Genomic DNA, 20,286 nt, shown 5'->3' on the forward strand with positions numbered 1-20,286 from the left:
AATACACCACTCAAAACTGTCAAAACAGGAATACACTAATTTCAATTTCAATTTCAATTTTACATAATTCAACAACTAGACAAAATTAATCAAAAAAAAAATCATTTTTAAAATTTTCATTATTAACCAAAACAAATTCTGGCTTTTGCCATTCTTCATTTTTGCCCTTATTTTCACTCCTACAAATCTAAAACAACATTGCATGAGTTACCAAGGGTAAATCTCTCAATTTTCACAGTTTCCCTTTCCCACTTGTACAGTACAAGCATTCACAGCAATGACAATTCAAATTTACAGTAGAATCTTACGACGTCGTTTCCTCATTCAGTCAACCCTTTGAGACAAACTTCTCCAAAAACCAGTTCCATAAAACTTATTCCACATCTCATTTTCCAATTCTATAAATTCCTCATCGGAAAACCTATCCACCGTCGCCGGATGTAACGCAATCTCCGTTCCGTCAATACTAATCCGTCTACTACTACCACCGCTTACGTCATCAACGCCACGTGTACTCTGAATCAACAATCCTTTCTTCATCATCCGTCGCCGCCGTTTCTTTTGTAACGCTTTCCGGTATAATCCCGTCGGAACTTTATAAACCGCCAAAACTAAAATATTAACCACAGTGCACGGGAAACAACACACGACAGCTGCACATTCCGCCGTCGTACCTCCGGCGACCTCCGCTAACCGGTGACTTTTACTCGAAGAATTCTCCATTGGATCTAATAAAAACTGGCGGCGTTCCATCGGCGATTGATGGAACACGATCTGTTGTTTCGGCATCAAAACGACGTCCTTATTGAATTGAATAATGATTAGGTTTTTGGAGATCGTCGTCGAGATAACGAAATTGATCAAAACGACGACGAACCTAATTGATGAATGAGATGATTTAATTTGACATAATAAGGGTGTGATTAGTGATGGAAGGCTAATGAGAATCTGAATTCCTAATGAATCGGAAGAATTTATTATTATTTTTCTAAAATATCGCCGAAATTCACTCAGCTGTTTAAAATCTTTGCATCTAGAAAGATGTATGCATATACCGGAATTATATATATCTGTTAAAAGGGTGACGTGGATAAATTAAAGGGCCCTCCTTTTGTGTGTGTGTGTGGAAAACGGGGGGTTTCAGTGTAAATGTTTTGTGTTACGTAACGGATTAAGAAAGATGGAGTAATTGATATTGATATTGATATTTAGACTATATTTAACCCGGCATCACTTTTTCTCCGTCATCTCACATGGCAGTTGTTTTGACGCCCTTGACGCCTCTAACGCGGCGTCAAAATTTGACACCCCGGGCTTCTGACGGATCCAAAAGTTGTGTCAAATTTTTTGTCAGCTAATCAGGTTTTGTCACATATTTTTATATATTATTAATTAATAAATTATATACCCAACTACCAATAATATTTTTCCACATCACCCATTCATAAATTTAACCCTCAAATTTGACACTCCCATTTATTTAACTTCATCTATTGACCTTATCACATCACCAAAATATACATCATTTGACTTTAATGTCACCGCTACGGTTAGAAATAGTCTTATATGTTTTTTTGTGGCATGTGAAGAATAAGTTGTCATTATGGAATGGTATCAAAATAGATGTTGAGAGGGAATGTACATGAGTTTTCCCAAATAAATGCATTTGCAATGTTTAGTTGATTAATTTTGTAATTTCTTTAGGTATGTAGATTATAATCTTAGTAACTTTAAAGAAAATATAATCTAGCTTTAACATTATTTTTGTTTTATTTATGAAAAATTTCATGATTAAATAAGTGTATTTGATCTCAACTATGATGAGTCCGAGCCACTGAACAACGTATGGTTATTAGAAGCAGACAATTTGAGTATCCTTACAACTACAGGCAGAGAGAAATCTATGTTCATATATTCACCATAGGTTTAGGTAGAAAATATTATTTAAAATAATAATTTTACCATTGACTAGGACATGATATCATAAATGTATCTCCCACATTTTTTCAACCATCAATTTGAATTTCAACTATTGATAACTGTTAAAGTTCGAATAATCATAAGGTTGGGTCGACACCCGTCTCCCCCCAAACTGTATTTGCAAGTTTCCCTGCAAAAAGCTCTTCATGCATACTCTTAGAAAGAAGACTCTTTTTCTTTCTATTCTTATTGTTTCATGTTATTACTTTGTTTTACACTATTATTATTGAACTTATTCTTATATTTGGTATAGGAAGTGCTTCTAATTACTTAATGAACGTGGACCTTAATATTAACAGGGTGCTCAAGTCCCTATTCATGCTTAACTTTAAATTAGGGAGGGAATTAAATAAACTTAAGTTGACTCCTCGATCTTCATTTCTTTTAATTCTTCACTGAATTTGACTTTTAACGCACTTTGATCATTCATAATTCGTGATGGGAAAATTTTCATTTCAATTTACGTAGATTTATGGTCAAGATGGAGTGAAATTACACACATTGATGATTTTCTATAACTATGATTTGAAAACTTTAAATACCAACAAAATGCACATAGAGTTTTCATAAAACCATTCTCAATCGTGTGTGATTCTCTTAGGTGCAAATACGGGTTGCACAAACAAAATGAGGGAGTATGTAAGCAAAACAAAACGTAATAGATCATAAAATGAAACACACAAAAATTCAATTCATTCAATCAAAAAAAAAAAAAAAAAATTAAATAAATAAATTATGCGATCAACTGGTCAAAATAAAATAAGAAATAAATAAGCATTGATACAAAACCCCTTTGTTTCTCAATATATACACAGACTAAGAATCACTAAGTATGTTATGGGTTCTATAAGCATACATATTGTGAGAGTTTCACAATCTATAAACACACTTAGAGTGGTTTTTAGTATGCACATTGACTTACTACTCGTTAAGTACACACATAAACTCACCATTGAGTCTTCGCATAGACCATCACTCAGTACGCATATAGATTAAAGTCGTTATTAGTCTTCACACATTGATTCACCACTTTGTCTGGTTATAAACTGAGAGTGTAAATATAATTCTTAATAAATGCTTTAAGAAATGTGATTAGAAAATTCCTATAAACATTTTGTCATTTTTATGAGCTTCCAAATTTGTTTTTAACATGAAAATAACACATTAACACATGTGCTAAAAGAAGAACCATTTTTCATAACTCTTTAATATATTCTTTTATAAAAATCAGAAATATTAGTATTAATATTTGCGGTTTATAAATGAATGTTTTACTAGTGGCTGTCTGCTTTCCTTCCTACTCAACCACCAAGGTTCAGACCATTGCAGCAACCTTCTTTTTCAACACATTTTTATTATTTTTTTCACTCTCTTTTCTTCTTCTTTGTTTTTTTTTCATTTATTTATTTTTTCTTTTTCTCTTTTTATATTTGAATATTTTTCAACAACCAAATAAAACAACAATTTTTTTTCAAATTTATATCTTTTTTCGTTTTCCGCTTTTTTTCTTTTTCGTATTTTTTTTTTTTGGAAAAGCAAATTTTATTAAAACACAATAATTCGATACAATACATCAACACAAGGACAGCATGTTCACGAATCTACTACTACACAAATTTACAGTCCAAGAGTGTGTTGCTAAGGGTGCAACACAACCAGTGCCGGATCCAGGAAAAATTTTCACCGGGGGCGAATTTTTTTTTTAAAACGTATGGAATTTTTTTTGGCAAAATATAGAGGTTTTGGGGCAAAATATAGAGTTTTTTGAGCAAAATTTGGAGGTTTTGGGGCAAAATACGAAGGTTTTAGGGGCAAAATATGGAGGTTTTGGGGCAAAATATGAAAGGTTTGGGGCAAAAAAAAAATTCCACCTGGGAAAAATCGAAAAACCGAAAAAATTTGCACTAAAATTTCGAAATCCATCAGGGGCGGCCGCCCCCCTCCTTAACACTTTGGATGCGCCTCTGAACACAACATTACAAACAGAAGACTAAAAACACGAAGTAATTCTTTTCCGTATTTTTTTTTTACATTCATTATGTTTGCGCTTTTAAATTTATATAACGAATTTAATTAATAGCATGTGTTAACATTTATACCAATAACCGATATTTATTTCAATTATAATATTTCAAAATAATATTTAATACTAATGGTTTCTGAGCAACGTGCGAAGTAGATAAAAGATCATAACAGTGAAAAATAACAACATCATAAAGGCAATCAAAAAACGTTTCATAAATAAAAACTCAATACCACACCCGCATTAATACACTGATGCCACCAAAACTCGTTAATAAAAAAACATGAATACTGTTTATAGTACATGATTGACTCCTCATAATAAAATTTATAATTAGCCATGTACTAAAAAGGGTGATAAGTAGTTTTGGGATACGACCCTCCAATCATAGTTATATAGGCTTATAGCCACCGAATTAATTAATAAATTACTATATAATATTAGATGATTACTATTTATTATTACTTTATTATAATCGAATACAATTGCGTCACGCATTATTATAAATATGTATTTTTCTGTATGTGTACATTTTACAACTCACTTGTAACTTGTAAGTATATAGAAACACAAACAAATTAAATAATATGTGACATCATCTGATTGCTATTTTTTTTTTTTTTTTTTTTAACACTTTTAGTTAGTTTTCTCATTCATATATTCATGTTAGCATTTTCATCATCATATTATATACTCTCTATACTTCCTAGTTAAAACTAGTTGTGGAGCCCTCGCTTCGCGCCGGGGGCTCCGTTTTGAATGCGAGTTAAAAAAAAATCTTGATCTATTTTGTAAAAAAGAATTTTTTTCGACATCTAACATTGAAGGGTTGTTCCTTTTGTGAAAGTTACTTCTTTTATCATTCGGGTTTTATTTAAAAAAAAAAGCTAGTAAAGTGGGGGTTCGATTTGTATTTTAATAAAAGTTAGGGGGTTAAGTTTGTGAAATTTGAAAAAAATATACGTATAAAGTGAGAGTTCGATTTCTATTTTAATAAAAGTTAGGAGGTTAAGTTTGTGAAAATTGAATATTAGTAAAAAAAAAAAAAGTTAGTAAAGTGGGGGTTCGATTTGTATTTTAATAAAAGTTAGGGGGTTAAGTTTGTGAAATTTGAGAAAAAATATACGTATAAAGTGGGGGTGCGATTTGTATTTTAATAAGAGTATAAAGTGGGGGTGCGATTTGTATTTTAATAAAAGTTGAGGCGTCAAGTTTGCGAAAAGTGGGAAAAGAAATAGTACTATTCATTTGGTCTATGCCTTTTAGATATAGGTATATAATACCCATAAAAAATCCACATAGGCAATAAGGTATGGATTAGATCTGAGTTCTAGTTGGCGTACGCTCCAATCCAGAGAGATGTTTTTTCAAGGATTTTATTGTGGTGAATGAAGATGTGTGTCCTAAGCCACTCGGTTAAATCTAAATCACACCGGATACTCAATGCGGCGTCCTCCTAACGCGTGTGTGAGTGACAACTGACAAGTGAGAATATTTGATGTCGTGCCGTTCAAAAGAAAAAAAATAGCCATAAAATTCTGAAATTTTCGACTAACTAATCGATATTCACTTATTATCTGTATAGTTGAATAACAAAATAAATAGTACTGCGTACTACAGTATAATGGAGCAACCTTTACTAATCAATAAGACGATGGAGTATCTGATTTAGTTAGATTATATAACATTTCTAAGAGGATATGCTAAAGCGTCGAAACTAATATTCTAAAATTAAAATCTGTCAAGTCAGTTGTTTTCCCAAACCTTTACTCTGTATAGTTATTTGCTATCAACCAATAACAACAAATAGAACATAGTTTATAATCTCAACTCGAAACAAATAACCTTTCATCCAAAAGAAATACTGGAAAGAAATAAACTAATGGTAAGTAGATTTAAAGTGGTAGTTACAATTTCGATTGACGCGGATGCATGATTCAGCTTGAGATAAGAATGACACGTGTTCAGAATATTGGAAGCTATGGAGGCACGAGTGGTCCCCACGTCGACTACCGAAAGTCTGCATCACACGGACGTAAAATAAAAGAAACCGTCAATTTAGTGATCAATAAAGATGATAGCTTTTTTTTTTTTTTTTTTTTTTTTTTTTTCTTTAATATAAATACGGACCAATAACATGAATAACAGTTTGTTAAGCGTATCATAAAGACTCGAAAAGGTAAATGAGTTGTCGGATAGTTCGTGAACAGTTTGTTTGTTGTTATGTTTTGTTTGTCGTTGCTTGGTTAGAATTGAATTTTTGTATTTGATTGATTTTCGGTATCGTTTTAGTGATTCGGTTGCTCAAGGCTCGGACTTAGTTAGCTTCCCCCCGATTGGTTACTTCCCTCTTGATCCTACCACTATATATATATATATATTTTGGGGCAGGTTCAAACGAGAACCACTAAAAAGGTGAGAACTGCGAGAAGTATTATGTTTAATAGTTTTTATGCGTTTAAATTCAACAAATTACATGCAAATGTTAATTAATTCACATATCATTAATAAACATATGTTCATTAGCTCAAATTACATGTTAAATTATTAATTATATGAAACTGTTCACATGTTCGGAAACAAATATGCACATGTGAACGAGAAACTATATATTTAATTATATAGGTAAAATATAAGTGTTTTTCAACTATTTTATGTTCATTCATACTCTTCATCAAGGTTTATGTGTGATTCAATCTAGTTACATGTGATAATCTTTATAAATCAAAAGTTCTCGCAGTTCTTGCCTTTTTTATGGTTCTTGTTTGAACTTTTTGCTATATATATATATATATATATATATATATATATATATATATATATATATATATATATATATATATATATATATATATATATATATATATATATATAATAAAGATCAAGCAACAGATACACATTACATAATTGATCAGATCTGATGATTTGTTGTTCGTGATCGAACCTTAAACCTACAATCATTGACAAGTACAGTAGAACATTGAATTGAAAACATAAAAGCATCTATAAACACAAGCTAGCTGCTCCCCGAAACCATGCACCCACTACCAGACTCCTAACCTATCAATGAAACAACCCAACCCGTATTCCATACGATAATTTTTTTTTTAATAATACACATTTACGCGCCAATTAAATATGTAAACCATTCCACACGTTTCGTTAAAACATACAACAAGTTTAGTGTTTACAAAAGGCCCAAAGGCCATTAACGAATGTGATACAAGTTTGACCAATACAAAAATGATAGTTTTAAACCAAACAACACATCGAGCATGGTTTGGGACTAAACTACCCAAAACCCTAGGCCAACTTCCAAAAGCTCCAACATAACATCATCAAGGGACACCTAGTGCCCAACAACCCCCTTGCCCTTGTCCACACCTGCATCTAAAAAGATAAACAACGAGAGGGGTAAGCTAATGCTTAGTGAGTGCAACAATTATACGTTTACATATACAACCTACTTACTTGCAATCACTTACGCATTTACCGCATACACGCTAGCATTATAAATAATCATACCATCACAAGTATAACACTAAACCTTCCACCATACGAGCTAACATAACAATAGCATATATTTTAAACAATATAATATGCTACAATCCACACACACACAACCATGGTTAACCAAACGAACGAGGGAATGGTGTTTAAAGACCGTCAGAGTTCATAACAACCATTAGTGCACTTAACACTTTGTACACTAACCCCACGGGTGGCATCTTAACACGTCGATACTTCACCCCGGGTGGTGCATTAACACTTCGACACTTCACCCCGAGTGGTGTCTTAGCACATCGACACTTCACTCGTTACATCTCTCGGAGTGGCATCTTAACACATCGATACTTCACTCCCGAGTGGTGTCTTAACACATCGACATTTCACTCTCCACGTGAGGAGTGGTGTCTTAACACGTCGACACTTCACAACTCAACTACACAAATAAATACATCATATATGCACGCATATAATTATTCCACTCACCTTAACACCTCGGTGGTGATTTAATGCTTTCGAAGGCTTCAAAGCAAAGTACCTATTACATAAGTACACATTCAATTACACAACTAGTGGAATTAACCACATTACACATACTTGAGCATTTAATGACCCGATTCGCATTAAATGACTCAACCACACCAAAACCGCCCTTAAATGGCCAAGACCCGACTTTAATCACTAAAGCTAGTGAATTAAAGTCTACTAACCTCAACTAACACAAACTTAGGGTAATTCATACCCATTTCACCCAAACTAGGTCAACTAGTACATTTTGACCCATTTTAATTACTTAGGCTCACAATCAAGTCAAACTCACCCATTAACACTTCTTTCATTAATCTAAAAGTGTATTAGTGACTAACAACACCATTTGACACTTACAACCTCAAATCACAAGACCAAAACCCTAGATTGTGGCTAGTAGGGTTTCATTACAACAACATAACCCAAATTCACCCATTTTACCCTCAAATGGGTCATACAAGTCTCTAGTAACCAAAAGCCTAGCCATTAACAAATTAAAACTCAAAACTTAGAGTTAGAACTTACCGAGACTATCAACTGGTAGCTAGATAAAAAAGGAACAACTTTAATTCTTGCTCCAAAGATCAACCCTTAATCCTTCACTCTCAAATCTCACTTTTAATTCAATTTGGTTTTAAGTTTTGGAAGAGAAATTAGAAAGAAAAGGGAAAAGAAATTAAATGAAATGGATAAGTGGCTGAGATTTAATGCTCCCATCAGATTTATACGCCAAATTACCAATTTGCCCCTTAAAGTCATTTAATTTGAGCTAGAACCGGATTCTGTCCAGCATGACTGCCGCGGCGCGGCCCAATTCGTCGCGGCGCGACATTCACCATGAAAATCGACCCTTCTTAACCCTCATTCTGTTCCTGGTTTGCTTGTTATGCCGCGGAGCGGACCATTTTGTCGCGGCGCGGCCTAAGGCTGTAACTGAGCAGCTCGACCATCTTAAACAAATTTCAACATTAATTAATTTTGTACATTCCAAACCCGCTTCCTATTCTCACATAACCTTCAACTGTAGTCTCGCAAGACTTAACGCTATCAAACCCCACATATAGACTTGCTTATGCACACATTATCAAGTATACACATACATATATATATATCTATACATATATTCATACATTTACGAGTAAGCTAACGAGTTATAAACGTACAAATGATTAAGTATGTACCTTTCAATACGTACGGGAAAAACGGGATGTTACAACTCTCCCGCACTTGAATCGGAGCGCGTCCTCGCGATCCAAGCCGCATGAAAAGCCAGAAGATAGACCAAGACAAACTATTCGGATTCCCATGTAAACTCGGAACCCTTTCGATGTCAGCATTGCACCTTGAAAGTTCTAATTTCCTGGTTTCGCAACATCTTAACCTTCTCATCAAGGATTGCAACCGGTTCTTCCACATACTCTAGCTTGTTATTCAACGTAATCTCATCTAAAGGCACCCAAGTCGAGTCATCCGCAAGACACTTACGAAGATGGGAAACATGAAATGTGTTATGGATTCCCGCAAGTTCTTCGGGTAACTCTAGTCGATAAGCAACCTCACCAACACGTGCCAAAACCTTGAAAGGACCAATAAACCGAGGAGCTAACTTTCCTCGCTTTCGAAACTGGATAACACCCTTCCATGGAGAAACCTTAAGCATCACCATGTCACCTTCTTGAAACTCAATCGTTCTCCTACCCTTATCGACATAAGACTTTTGTCTATCTTGTGCCGCTTTAAGTCGAGCCCGAATCATTTCAATCTTACTATTCGTCTCCAAGACCAAATCGGAACTCCCGATCTCTCTTTGACCCACTTCTCCCCAACAAATGGGAGTTTGACACCTACGCCCATAAAGCATCTCATACGGTGGTATTCAAATACTAATGTGGTAACTATTATTGTACGAGAATTCCACCAATGGTAAGTGTTCATCCCAACTTCCACCAAAGTCAATAATATACGCCCTTAACATATCCTTCAACGTTTGGTTCGTACGCTCAGTTTGACCGTCCGTATGAGGATGATACGCCATGCTCATTTTCAATTGAGTACCCATATCTTCATGAAACTTGTTCTAAAACCGGGATGTAAAACGAGTATCTTGATTCGAAACAATAGATATAGGAACCCCATGTCTCGATATCACCTCCTTGATAAACAACTTGGATAAAGTCTCCGATGATATCGTTTCCTGAATGGGAAGAAACAAATCACTTTTCGTCAATCGATCAACTATCACCCAAATCGTATCATATTGGGTTCTCGCCGTCTTCGGTAACTTAGTAATGAAGTCCATGGTAATGTGCTCCCATTTCCATTTCGGGACTTCCAAGGGTTGTAACTTACCGTACGGCTTTTGGTGTTCTGCTTTAACTTGCAAACACGTGACGCATTGTTCAACATACTTAACCACATCACGTTTCATACCGGGCCACCAATAATCTTTCTTCAAGTCATAGTACATATTTGTTGCACCCGGATGAATGGAATACCTTGACTTATGTGCTTCATCTAGTAGCACTTGTGGGTTACCACCCATCTTAGGTACCCACACTCTTCCTTGAAACGACAACAAACCACGCGAGCCTATAGTAATGAACTCCATTTGCCCCACAATCCGCTCTTCATGCTTGTTGTGAACATATGCTTCTATTTGAATCTCACCAAGCTTTACAAGAAAATCGTTAGTGATAATCATGCATAACGATCCTACTCGTATCGCCGGATGTTGACTCTTTCGACTCAACGCATCCGCGACCACGTTCGCCTTTCCCGGATGGTAAAGTATTTCACAATCATAATCCTTTACCACATCCATCCATCTACGTTGACGATAATTCAAATCTCGTTGAGTAAAGAGATGTTTCAAACTCTTATGATCCAAATAAATCATACACTTGACACCATACAAGTAGTGGCGCCAAATTTTCAACGCATGTACCACCGCCGCCAATTCAAGATCATGAGTCGGGTATCTCTTTTCGTATTCCTTTAATTGTCGAGAGGCGTAAGCGATGACTTTACCTCTTTGCATCAAAACACACCCGAACCCATTTAAAGAAGCATCACAATAAACCGTCATGTCTTCTACCCCTTCCGGCAACACTAACACCGGAGCTTGACACAATTTCTATTTTAACAATTGAAAAGCGATTTCTTGCTCGTTCTTCCAATTGAACCTTACGTTCTTCCTCGTCAATTTAGTCAAAGGAGAAGCAATCTTAGAAAAGTCTTGGATGAACCGACGATAATAACCGGCCAATCCGAGAAAGCTTCAGATTTCCGTAGGCGTAGTCGGTTATCCCCAACTCCTCACCGTTTCTATCTTCCCCGGGTCTACTTGAATTCCTTCTTGATTCACAGTATGGCCAAGGAATTGAACTTCCCTTAGCCAAAATTCACAATTGGAGAATTTTGCATACAACTTCTCCTTCCGCAATATCTTCAACACTTTACGCAAATGGTGCTCATGTTCCTTCATACTCTTAGAATAAACAAGTATGTCGTCGATGAACACAATTACTGACTTGTCCAACATAGGTTGGCACACTCGGTTCATAAGATCCATGAATGTCTCCGGTGCATTCGTAAGACCAAAAGGCATAACTACAAATTCAGAATGCCCGTAAAGCATTCGAAAAGCCGTTTTCTCTATGTCTTCCTCACGGACCCGCACTTGATGATAGCCGGACCGTAAGTCAATCTTAGAAAAATACGTCGCACCTTGGAGTTGGTCAAACAAATTGTCAATCCGAGGCAATGGATAGCGATTCTTGATCGTCACTTTATTCAACTCCCTATAGTCGATGCACATCCGCATACTTCCATCTTTCTTTTTCACAAACAAGACCGGAGCACCCCATGGCGAGGAACTCGGTCGAATGAAACCCTTTTCAAGCAACTCTTGGGTTTGATTTAACAACTCTTGCATTTCCGTTAGCGCTAAACGATAAGGAGTTTTAGCAATGGGAGTAGCTTCCGAAACCAACTCAATGCGAAATTCTACTTGTCTTTCCGCCGGAACACCCGGTAACTCATCCAGAAAAACGTCTACGAATTCACTAACCACCGAAATTTCACAAATGGGTGGTAGCTCATCACGAGTATCAACTACATGAGCAACATAACATACACCACCACTGTAACATCCTGCCTTTTTCCGTTTACTTTTCCGTTTAATTATTTAAAGTCCGTTATATGACTATAACATCTCCTGTTAATACACGTTTTAAATTATCTCGTTTAGGTAATTCACGCACCCGAACGAAAGTTGAGGGACTAAACTTGACAAGGGATCAAACCATTGACTAGGTCAAAGGGTCAAACCCCTTTCATCCATTCATTTTCATCCTCATCTTTTACTACTTCCAAATCCTCTCAACATTCAATCCTTAATTCATCATCTAAATCCGATTTTGGAGGCTAACATCAAAACAAATTACATATTTGGAATCCTCTCTTCATTCTCTACGTTTTGATACTAATTTCATCTCGATTGGGTAACTTTCTAAAAACTCTAAATTTCATAATTTTAGTGTTCTTGACTTAAAGGTATGTTAATTAGTGTCTATGGCTCATTGTGATGTTGTATATGTAATTTGTATGCTCGATCTTGTGAATTGACATAACTAGCATGAACTTGAAAAAGAGCTTGCTAAATCTTTGATTTTGGATGATTAATTGTGTTTAGATGTTAATGGTTGTGTGTTCAAAGTGTTAGTTACTTCATTAGCTTCGTTTTGGTTTGTTGATTGACATGAAAACCTTACACTAACATGATTATTGGTTTTGAGATTTTGGTTAGGGTTTGATAAGCTTTATATGAATTTTTGATGTATCAAATGCTATGAAATATTGTTGATAAGTGTTTTGTTGCAATGTGTGTTTGATTACCTTCGAAACGGCATATCAGTGTAAATTGATTGCCCGAATCATGAAATGCGTTTTTAGAACTTGAACCTTTGATTATGACCGTTTAATGCGGTTTTGGGTTGTTGTAAGTGTTGAATTACTCATTGAAATGTGTCTAGTCGTTTTCCTCGTCAAAATACCTTTCCGATGATATAAGATACATGTTTTGGTTGTTTGCGGATCATAAAATGTGTTAGTTTGGTTTTTGGTTCGTGCACTTAGGAGTTTTCTGCATCAGACTTGAATACGGACCTGGACGCCGTCCAGATCCTTGGACGCCGTCCCAGTTTTCAAAGCTAGACGCCGTCCAGATCTTTGGACGCCATCTCAGCCTTCAAAGCTGGACGCCGTCCAGACAATCTGGACGCCGTCCAGATACACTGGCAGGCTTCTGTCTTCGCTGGTCATTTTACGGAAAATGTTTGCTATACTATGGACCTCCGATTCACATGTAACTTGTTCTAACATGCTCATATATGATTAAAAACCTCAGAAAAATAGTTCGGGACCCGACCCGAACGTGTTGACTTTCTCGTTGACTTTGACCCGACCTAAGTTGACTTTTAATCAAACTTAACCAAATGTTTGTGCAATCGTTCTAACTTGCTTTTATACTTGTACCTTGCATGAAACATGACAATTTGATTCATATGCTATTATGATCGAGTCTTAACGAGCCATAGGACTAATTGAACACTTTGACCTATCGTGTTTACCGATATTGATACAAACCTATTTGTTTAGGTCAAGACTAGCATTGTTCTTTGCACACATTACTTGTTGAAGTACTTATTACTCGTGCACACAAGGTGAGATCATAGTCCCACTTTTACTCTTTTGCACTTACATTTGGGATGAGAAAACATAAACGTTTCTTTTTACTAAGTGAACACAAGTACAGGAAAACAAACATTCTACATACGAGTTTGAACAAAAATCCTCAATTCGATTATCATTAGTTACACTTGCCGGGTGTAAGCGATAACTTATGTTATACGGACATATGGGTTTGACAAACTCTCATTCAAACGGTTCGCTACCGTTTACGAATGAAATATATTTTTGAGAAACAGTGTATGTTCTAACACTATTGTGATGGGGTTCTATGGAAGGAATGTTAAGCATTGATAATTGGGTGCTCGTGAAACAAACTTTTGAAATGTATTACTATTATATCATTGTTGCAAATCTTGTAGTTCACTTGTACTTACTTACTCAAACCTATGATTTCACCAACGTTTTCGTTGACAGATTTCTATGTTTTCTCAGGTCCTTGAACATTTGTGTGATACATGCTTCCGCTCATTACTTTTGATACTTGCTTGGATGTTGAGTAAACATGCATACGTGGAGCGTCTTTTGGCTACTTTCATTTGTGTCGCATATGTTTAAATTGTACTTTAAACTTTGTTATGTAACTAGTTGTCGAACTACCTTGTAAACCTTGAAACATCTTTACTTTTGAAATGAATGCGACATACTTTTGGTCAAACGTTGTTTTAAAGACTTATGACCACGTAACGGGACTTAAGTAGACGGCGCCGTCAATGACAATTTTTTCGGGTCGTTACAGATGGTATCAGAGCGTTGGTTGTAGGGATTTAGAGTTCATTGGTGTCAACCCCGAGTCATAGGGTACATTAGTGAGTCTAGACTACAACCGGCATATAAACTTGAAGTAGGAATTACTTGACTACTTGTGCATTATACTCGAACGTTTCTACTCATATCTACTTTTATTTCATCTTAACCTCACGTTGTTTAATTTGATTGACACGCCACCTTGACTATATGAAATGATGTCGAATGCACATATGAATCAGGGTAATATAATTTCCGGGATTATATTACGGCGACTCATATGAACGTTCCGATATTGTGGCATAAAGAATTTAAGGCGAGTCAAGGAAAATTTTTCTCTCTATCCTTATTCCATATCATGATTAGTATTATTGAAAATACTAATCAACGGTATTCTTGTGTTTTGAAGGAACAATGCCTCCTCGTCGTGTGCCACGCCATGAGACTCCCGAACAAGCTCTACAACGAATGATAGCCACCGCCGTGGAAGCGGCCATGGCCGATCACTCCTCTAACAATAACAACAACCACAACAACAACAATCAAGGAGCCGGTAACTCAAGTGAGGGATGCTCCTATAAAGCCTTCATGGGGTGCAAACCTCATACTTTTGATGGGACCGGGGGACCGGTTACTCTCACTCGATGGTTCGAACAAACGGAGGCCGTCTTTAGCATAAGCGGTTGTCGGGACCAAGATAAGGTCAAATACTCCACTCACACTTTCGCCGGTGTCGCCCTCACATGGTGGAACACCTATGTACAATCGGTGGGTACCGATGAAGCTCACGCCCTCTCTTGGGCCAACTTGAGGGAAAAGATGATTGTCGAATATTTCCCTCGTGAAGAAACCCGAAGGCTCGAACAAGAGTTAAGAACTTTAAAGGCGGTCGGAGATGATCTCAAGGCTTATAATCAACGATTTTCCGAACTAGCCTTGATGTGCCAAAATCTTGTGAACCCCGAAGCTTTAAGGGTTGAACTTTACATGGATGGTCTTCCAAAGAGCATCAAACACGGAGTAGTGTCATCCAAACCCACTAATCATCAAGAAGCTTTGAACATGGCCCGCAAATTGATAGAAACGGTGGACGAAATTGTAGTGCCGGCACCTAAAGCCGAGGATAAGTCGGGTAACAATAAAAGAAAGTGGGAAGCCCCCCAATCAAGCAACAACAACTTTGCTAAGAAGCCTTACACCTCCGACGGCAAGAAGGGTTATGCCGGGAACCTACCTCTTTGCAACAAATGCAACAAACATCACTTTGGTGAATGTGGCAAGTTAATTTGCCACCGGTGCCAAGGAGTTGGTCATAAGGCCAATGAGTGTAAAAGTGTTTCCCCCATCGCTCGAAAGGGGCCCAATGCACCAAAAACGGGCACTTGTTATGAATGTGGCCAAACGGGCCATTATAGAAATGCATGCCCGAAGAGGAAAGATAACCCCAATACGCGCGGCTGAGCTTTCAACATCAACACCGAGGAAGCCTGAGACGACAATGAATTAGTCACGGGTACGTTGCTTCTCAACAACACTTACGTTACTTGTTTATTCGATTCGGGTGCCGATAAATGCTTTGTATTCGAGACTTTGATTCATTCTTTTAGCACTCCACCACTCCCACTAGATACCACTTATACCATTGAAGTGGCCAACGGGAAACTATTGAGTGCTGACACATATTACCGGGGGTGCACATTAAACATTTTGGGTAATGAATTTGAAATTGACTTGATACCCATGGAACTAGGAAGCTTCGATGTAATAATCGGTATGAATTGGCTAGCCAAAACGAAATCTCACATCCTTTGTTATCTTAACGCAATCCAAATTCCTATCGAGAATGGTGAACCTTTGATTGTTTATGGCGATAAGAGTTGCACCGGACTCAACCTCGTTTCGTGCCTTAAAGTTAGAAAACTACTCCGTAAGGGTTGTTTTGCGATCCTTTCTCACGTTAAGAAAGTCGAGTCCGATGAGAAGCACATCGATGATGTGCCAATTGTTAGTGACTATTCCGATGTATTTCCCGATGAATTGCCGGGTCTTCCACCTCATCGATCGATAGAATTCCAAATCGATCTTATTCCAGGAGCCGCACCCGTAGCTCGTGCACCATATAGACTTGCTCCATCTGAAATGCAAGAATTGCAAAGTCAAATCCAAGAACTACTTGACCGTGGTTTTATCCAACCTAGCCATTCACCATGGGGCGCTCCGATTTTGTTTGTTAAAAAGAAAGACGGATCCCTACGAATGTGCATTGATTATCGTGAACTAAACAAATTGACGGTTAAGAACCGATATCCTCTTCCTCGCATCGATGACCTCTTTGATCAACTACAAGGGTCTTGTGTATATTCGAAAATCGATCTCCGCTCGGGTTATTATCAATTAAGGATTAAGGGGGAAGATGTCTCCAAAACCGCTTTCCGAACTCGTTATGGTAGTTATGAATTCCTTATCATGCCATTTGGTCTCACTAATGCACCGGCAGTGTTCATGGATCTTATGAACCGCGTGTGCAAATCGTACCTTGACAAATTCGTTATCGTGTTCACCGATGATATTTTGGTCTATTCTAAAAACGAAGAAGAACACGAGGAATATCTCCGACTTGTGCTTGAACTTTTAAGACAAGAACGACTCTATGCCAAATTCTCTAAGTGTGAATTTTGGTTGAAGGAAGTTCAGTTTCTTGGTCATGTTGTAAGTGATCAAGGTATTAAAGTCGATCCATCAAAAATCGAAGCCATTAGTAAATGGGAGACTCCTACTGAAATGTCCCGTTCTTATTGATTAAAAACGTTCCATATTAATTGATTTCGTTGCGAGGTTTTGACCTCTATATGAGACGTTTTTCAAAGACTGCATTCATTTTTAAAACAAACTATAACCTTTATTTCATAGATAAAGGTTTTAAAAAGTTTTACGTAGATTATCAAATAATGATAATCTAAAATATCCTGTTTACACACGACCATTACATAATGGTTTACAATACAAATATGTTACAACAAAATAAGTTTCTTGAATGCAGTTTTTACACAATATCATACAAGCATGGACTCCAAATCTCGTCCTTATTTAAGTATGCGACAGCGGAAGCTCTTAATAATCACCTGAGAATAAACATGCTTAAAACGTCAACAAAAATGTTGGTGAGTTATAGGTTTAACCAATATATATATCAAATCATAATAATAGACCACAAGATTTCATATTTCAATACACATCCCATACATAGAGATAAAAATCATTCATATGGTGAACACCTGGTAACCGACATTAACAAGATGCATATATAAGAATATCCCCATCATTCCGGGACACCCTTCGGATATGATATAAATTTCGAAGTACTAAAGCATCCGGTACTTTGGATGGGGTTTGTTAGGCCCAATAGATCTATCTTTAGGATTCGCGTCAATTAGGGTGTCTGTTCCCTAATTCTTAGATTACCAGACTTAATAAAAAGGGGCATATTCGATTTCGATAATTCAACCATAGAATGTAGTTTCACGTACTTGTGTCTATTTTGTAAATCATTTATAAAACCTGCATGTATTCTCATCCCAAAAATATTAGATTTTAAAAGTGGGACTATAACTCACTTTCACAGATTTTTACTTCGTCGGGAAGTAAGACTTGGCCACTGGTTGATTCACGAACCTATAACAATATATACATATATATCAAAGTATGTTCAAAATATATTTACAACACTTTTAATATATTTTGATGTTTTAAGTTTATTAAGTCATCTGTCCTCGTTAGTAACCTACAACTAGTTGTCCACAGTTAGATGTACAGAAATAAATCGATAAATATTATCTTGAATCAATCCACGACCCAGTGTATACGTATCTCAGTATTGATCACAACTCAAACTATATATATTTTGGAATCAACCTCAACCCTGTATAGCTAACTCCAACATTCACATATAGAGTGTCTATGGTTGTTCCGAAATATATATAGATGTGTCGACATGATAGGTCGAAACATTGTACACGTGTCTATGGTATCTCAAGATTACATAATATACAATACAAGTTGATTAAGTTATGGTTGGAATAGATTTGTTACCAATTTTCACGTAGCTAAAATGAGAAAAATTATCCAATCTTGTTTTACCCATAACTTCTTCATTTTAAATCCGTTTTGAGTGAATCAAATTGCTATGGTTTCATATTGAACTCTATTTTATGAATCTAAACAGAAAAAGTATAGGTTTATAGTCGGAAAAATAAGTTACAAGTCGTTTTTGTAAAGGTAGTCATTTCAGTCGAAAGAACGACGTCTAGATGACCATTTTAGAAAACATACTTCCACTTTGAGTTTAACCATAATTTTTGGATATAGTTTCATGTTCATAATAAAAATCATTTTCTCAGAATAACAACTTTTAAATCAAAGTTTATGATAGTTTTTAATTAACTAACCCAAAACAGCCCGCGGTGTTACTACGACGGCGTAAATCCGATTTTACGGTGTTTTTCGTGTTTCCAGGTTTTAAATCATTAAGTTAGCATTGGAGTGTTAGGTGACTCACATGGGCTGCTAAGAGCTGATCATTGGAGTGTATATACTAATAGTATGTACATCTAAAAGCTGTGTATTGTACGAGTACGAATACGGGTGCATACGAGTAGAATTGTTGATGAAACTGAACGAGGATGTAATTGTAAGCATTTTTGTTAAGTAGAAGTATTTTGATAAGTGCCTTGAAGTCTTTCAAAAGTGTATGAATACATATTAAAACACTACATGTATATACATTTTAACTGAGTCGTTAAGTCATCGTTAGTCGTAACATGTAAATGTTGTTTTGAAACCTTTAGGTTAACGATCTTGTTGAATGTTGTTAACCCATTGTTTATTATAACAAATGAGATGTTAAATTGTTATATTATCATGATATTATGATATATAATATATCTCAGTATGATGTATATACAGTTAAATGTCGTTACAACGATAATCGTTACATATATGTCTCGTTTCGAAATCATTAAGTTAGTAGTCTTATTTTTACATATGTATTTCATTGTTAATACACTTAATAATATATTTACTTATCATTTAACATAATTAACCAAGTGTATCAATATCTTAATATGATTCATATGTACCTAGTAAGACGTTGTTATAACGATAATCGTTATATATATCGTTTTCGAGTTTCTTAAATTAATAGTCTCATTTTTATGTATATAACTCATTGTTAAAATACCTAATGAGATACATACTTATAATAAAAACATGTTAACTATATATATAACCATATATATGTCATCATATAGTTTTTACAAGTTTTAACGTTCGTGAATCACCGGTCAACTTGGGTGGTCAATTGTCTATATGAAACATATTTCAATTAATCAAGTCTTAACAAGTTTGATTGCTTAAAATGTTGGAAACATTTAATCATGTAAATATCAATCTCAATTAATATATATAAACATGGAAAAGTTCGGGTCACTACAGTACCTACCCGTTAAATAAATTTCGTCCCGAAATTTTAAGCTGTTGAAGGTGTTGACGAATCTTCTGGAAATAGATGCGGGTATTTCTTCTTCATCTGATCTTCACGCTCCCAGGTGAACTCGGGTCCTCTACGAGCATTCCATCGAACCTTAACAATTGGTATCTTGTTTTGCTTAAGTCTTTTAACCTCACGATCCATTATTTCGACGGGTTCTTCGATGAATTGAAGTTTTTCGTTGATTTGGATTTCATCTAACAGAATA

At 35.9% G+C, this 20,286-nt stretch overlaps 1 protein-coding gene across 1 annotated transcript; it reads right to left on the bottom strand.

Annotated features, from left to right (window-relative positions):
• Positions 1-324: 324 nt before the first annotated feature.
• Positions 325-753, bottom strand: LOC139863470 (uncharacterized). Its single transcript, XM_071852102.1, has one exon. The coding sequence runs from the start codon at positions 751-753 to the stop codon at positions 325-327; it is 429 nt and encodes a 142-aa protein (XP_071708203.1).
• Positions 754-20,286: the final 19,533 nt, after the last annotated feature.

The sequence above is a fragment of the Rutidosis leptorrhynchoides genome, chromosome 8 (assembly GCF_046630445.1).
Source record: "Rutidosis leptorrhynchoides isolate AG116_Rl617_1_P2 chromosome 8, CSIRO_AGI_Rlap_v1, whole genome shotgun sequence".
NCBI classification, from domain to species: domain Eukaryota; kingdom Viridiplantae; phylum Streptophyta; class Magnoliopsida; order Asterales; family Asteraceae; genus Rutidosis; species Rutidosis leptorrhynchoides.

Excerpts from the sequence above, each read along its gene's own strand:
- LOC139863470 (XM_071852102.1), bottom strand. The coding sequence starts at position 753 with ATGGAACGCCGCCAGTTTTTATTAGATCCAATGGAGAATTCTTCGAGT.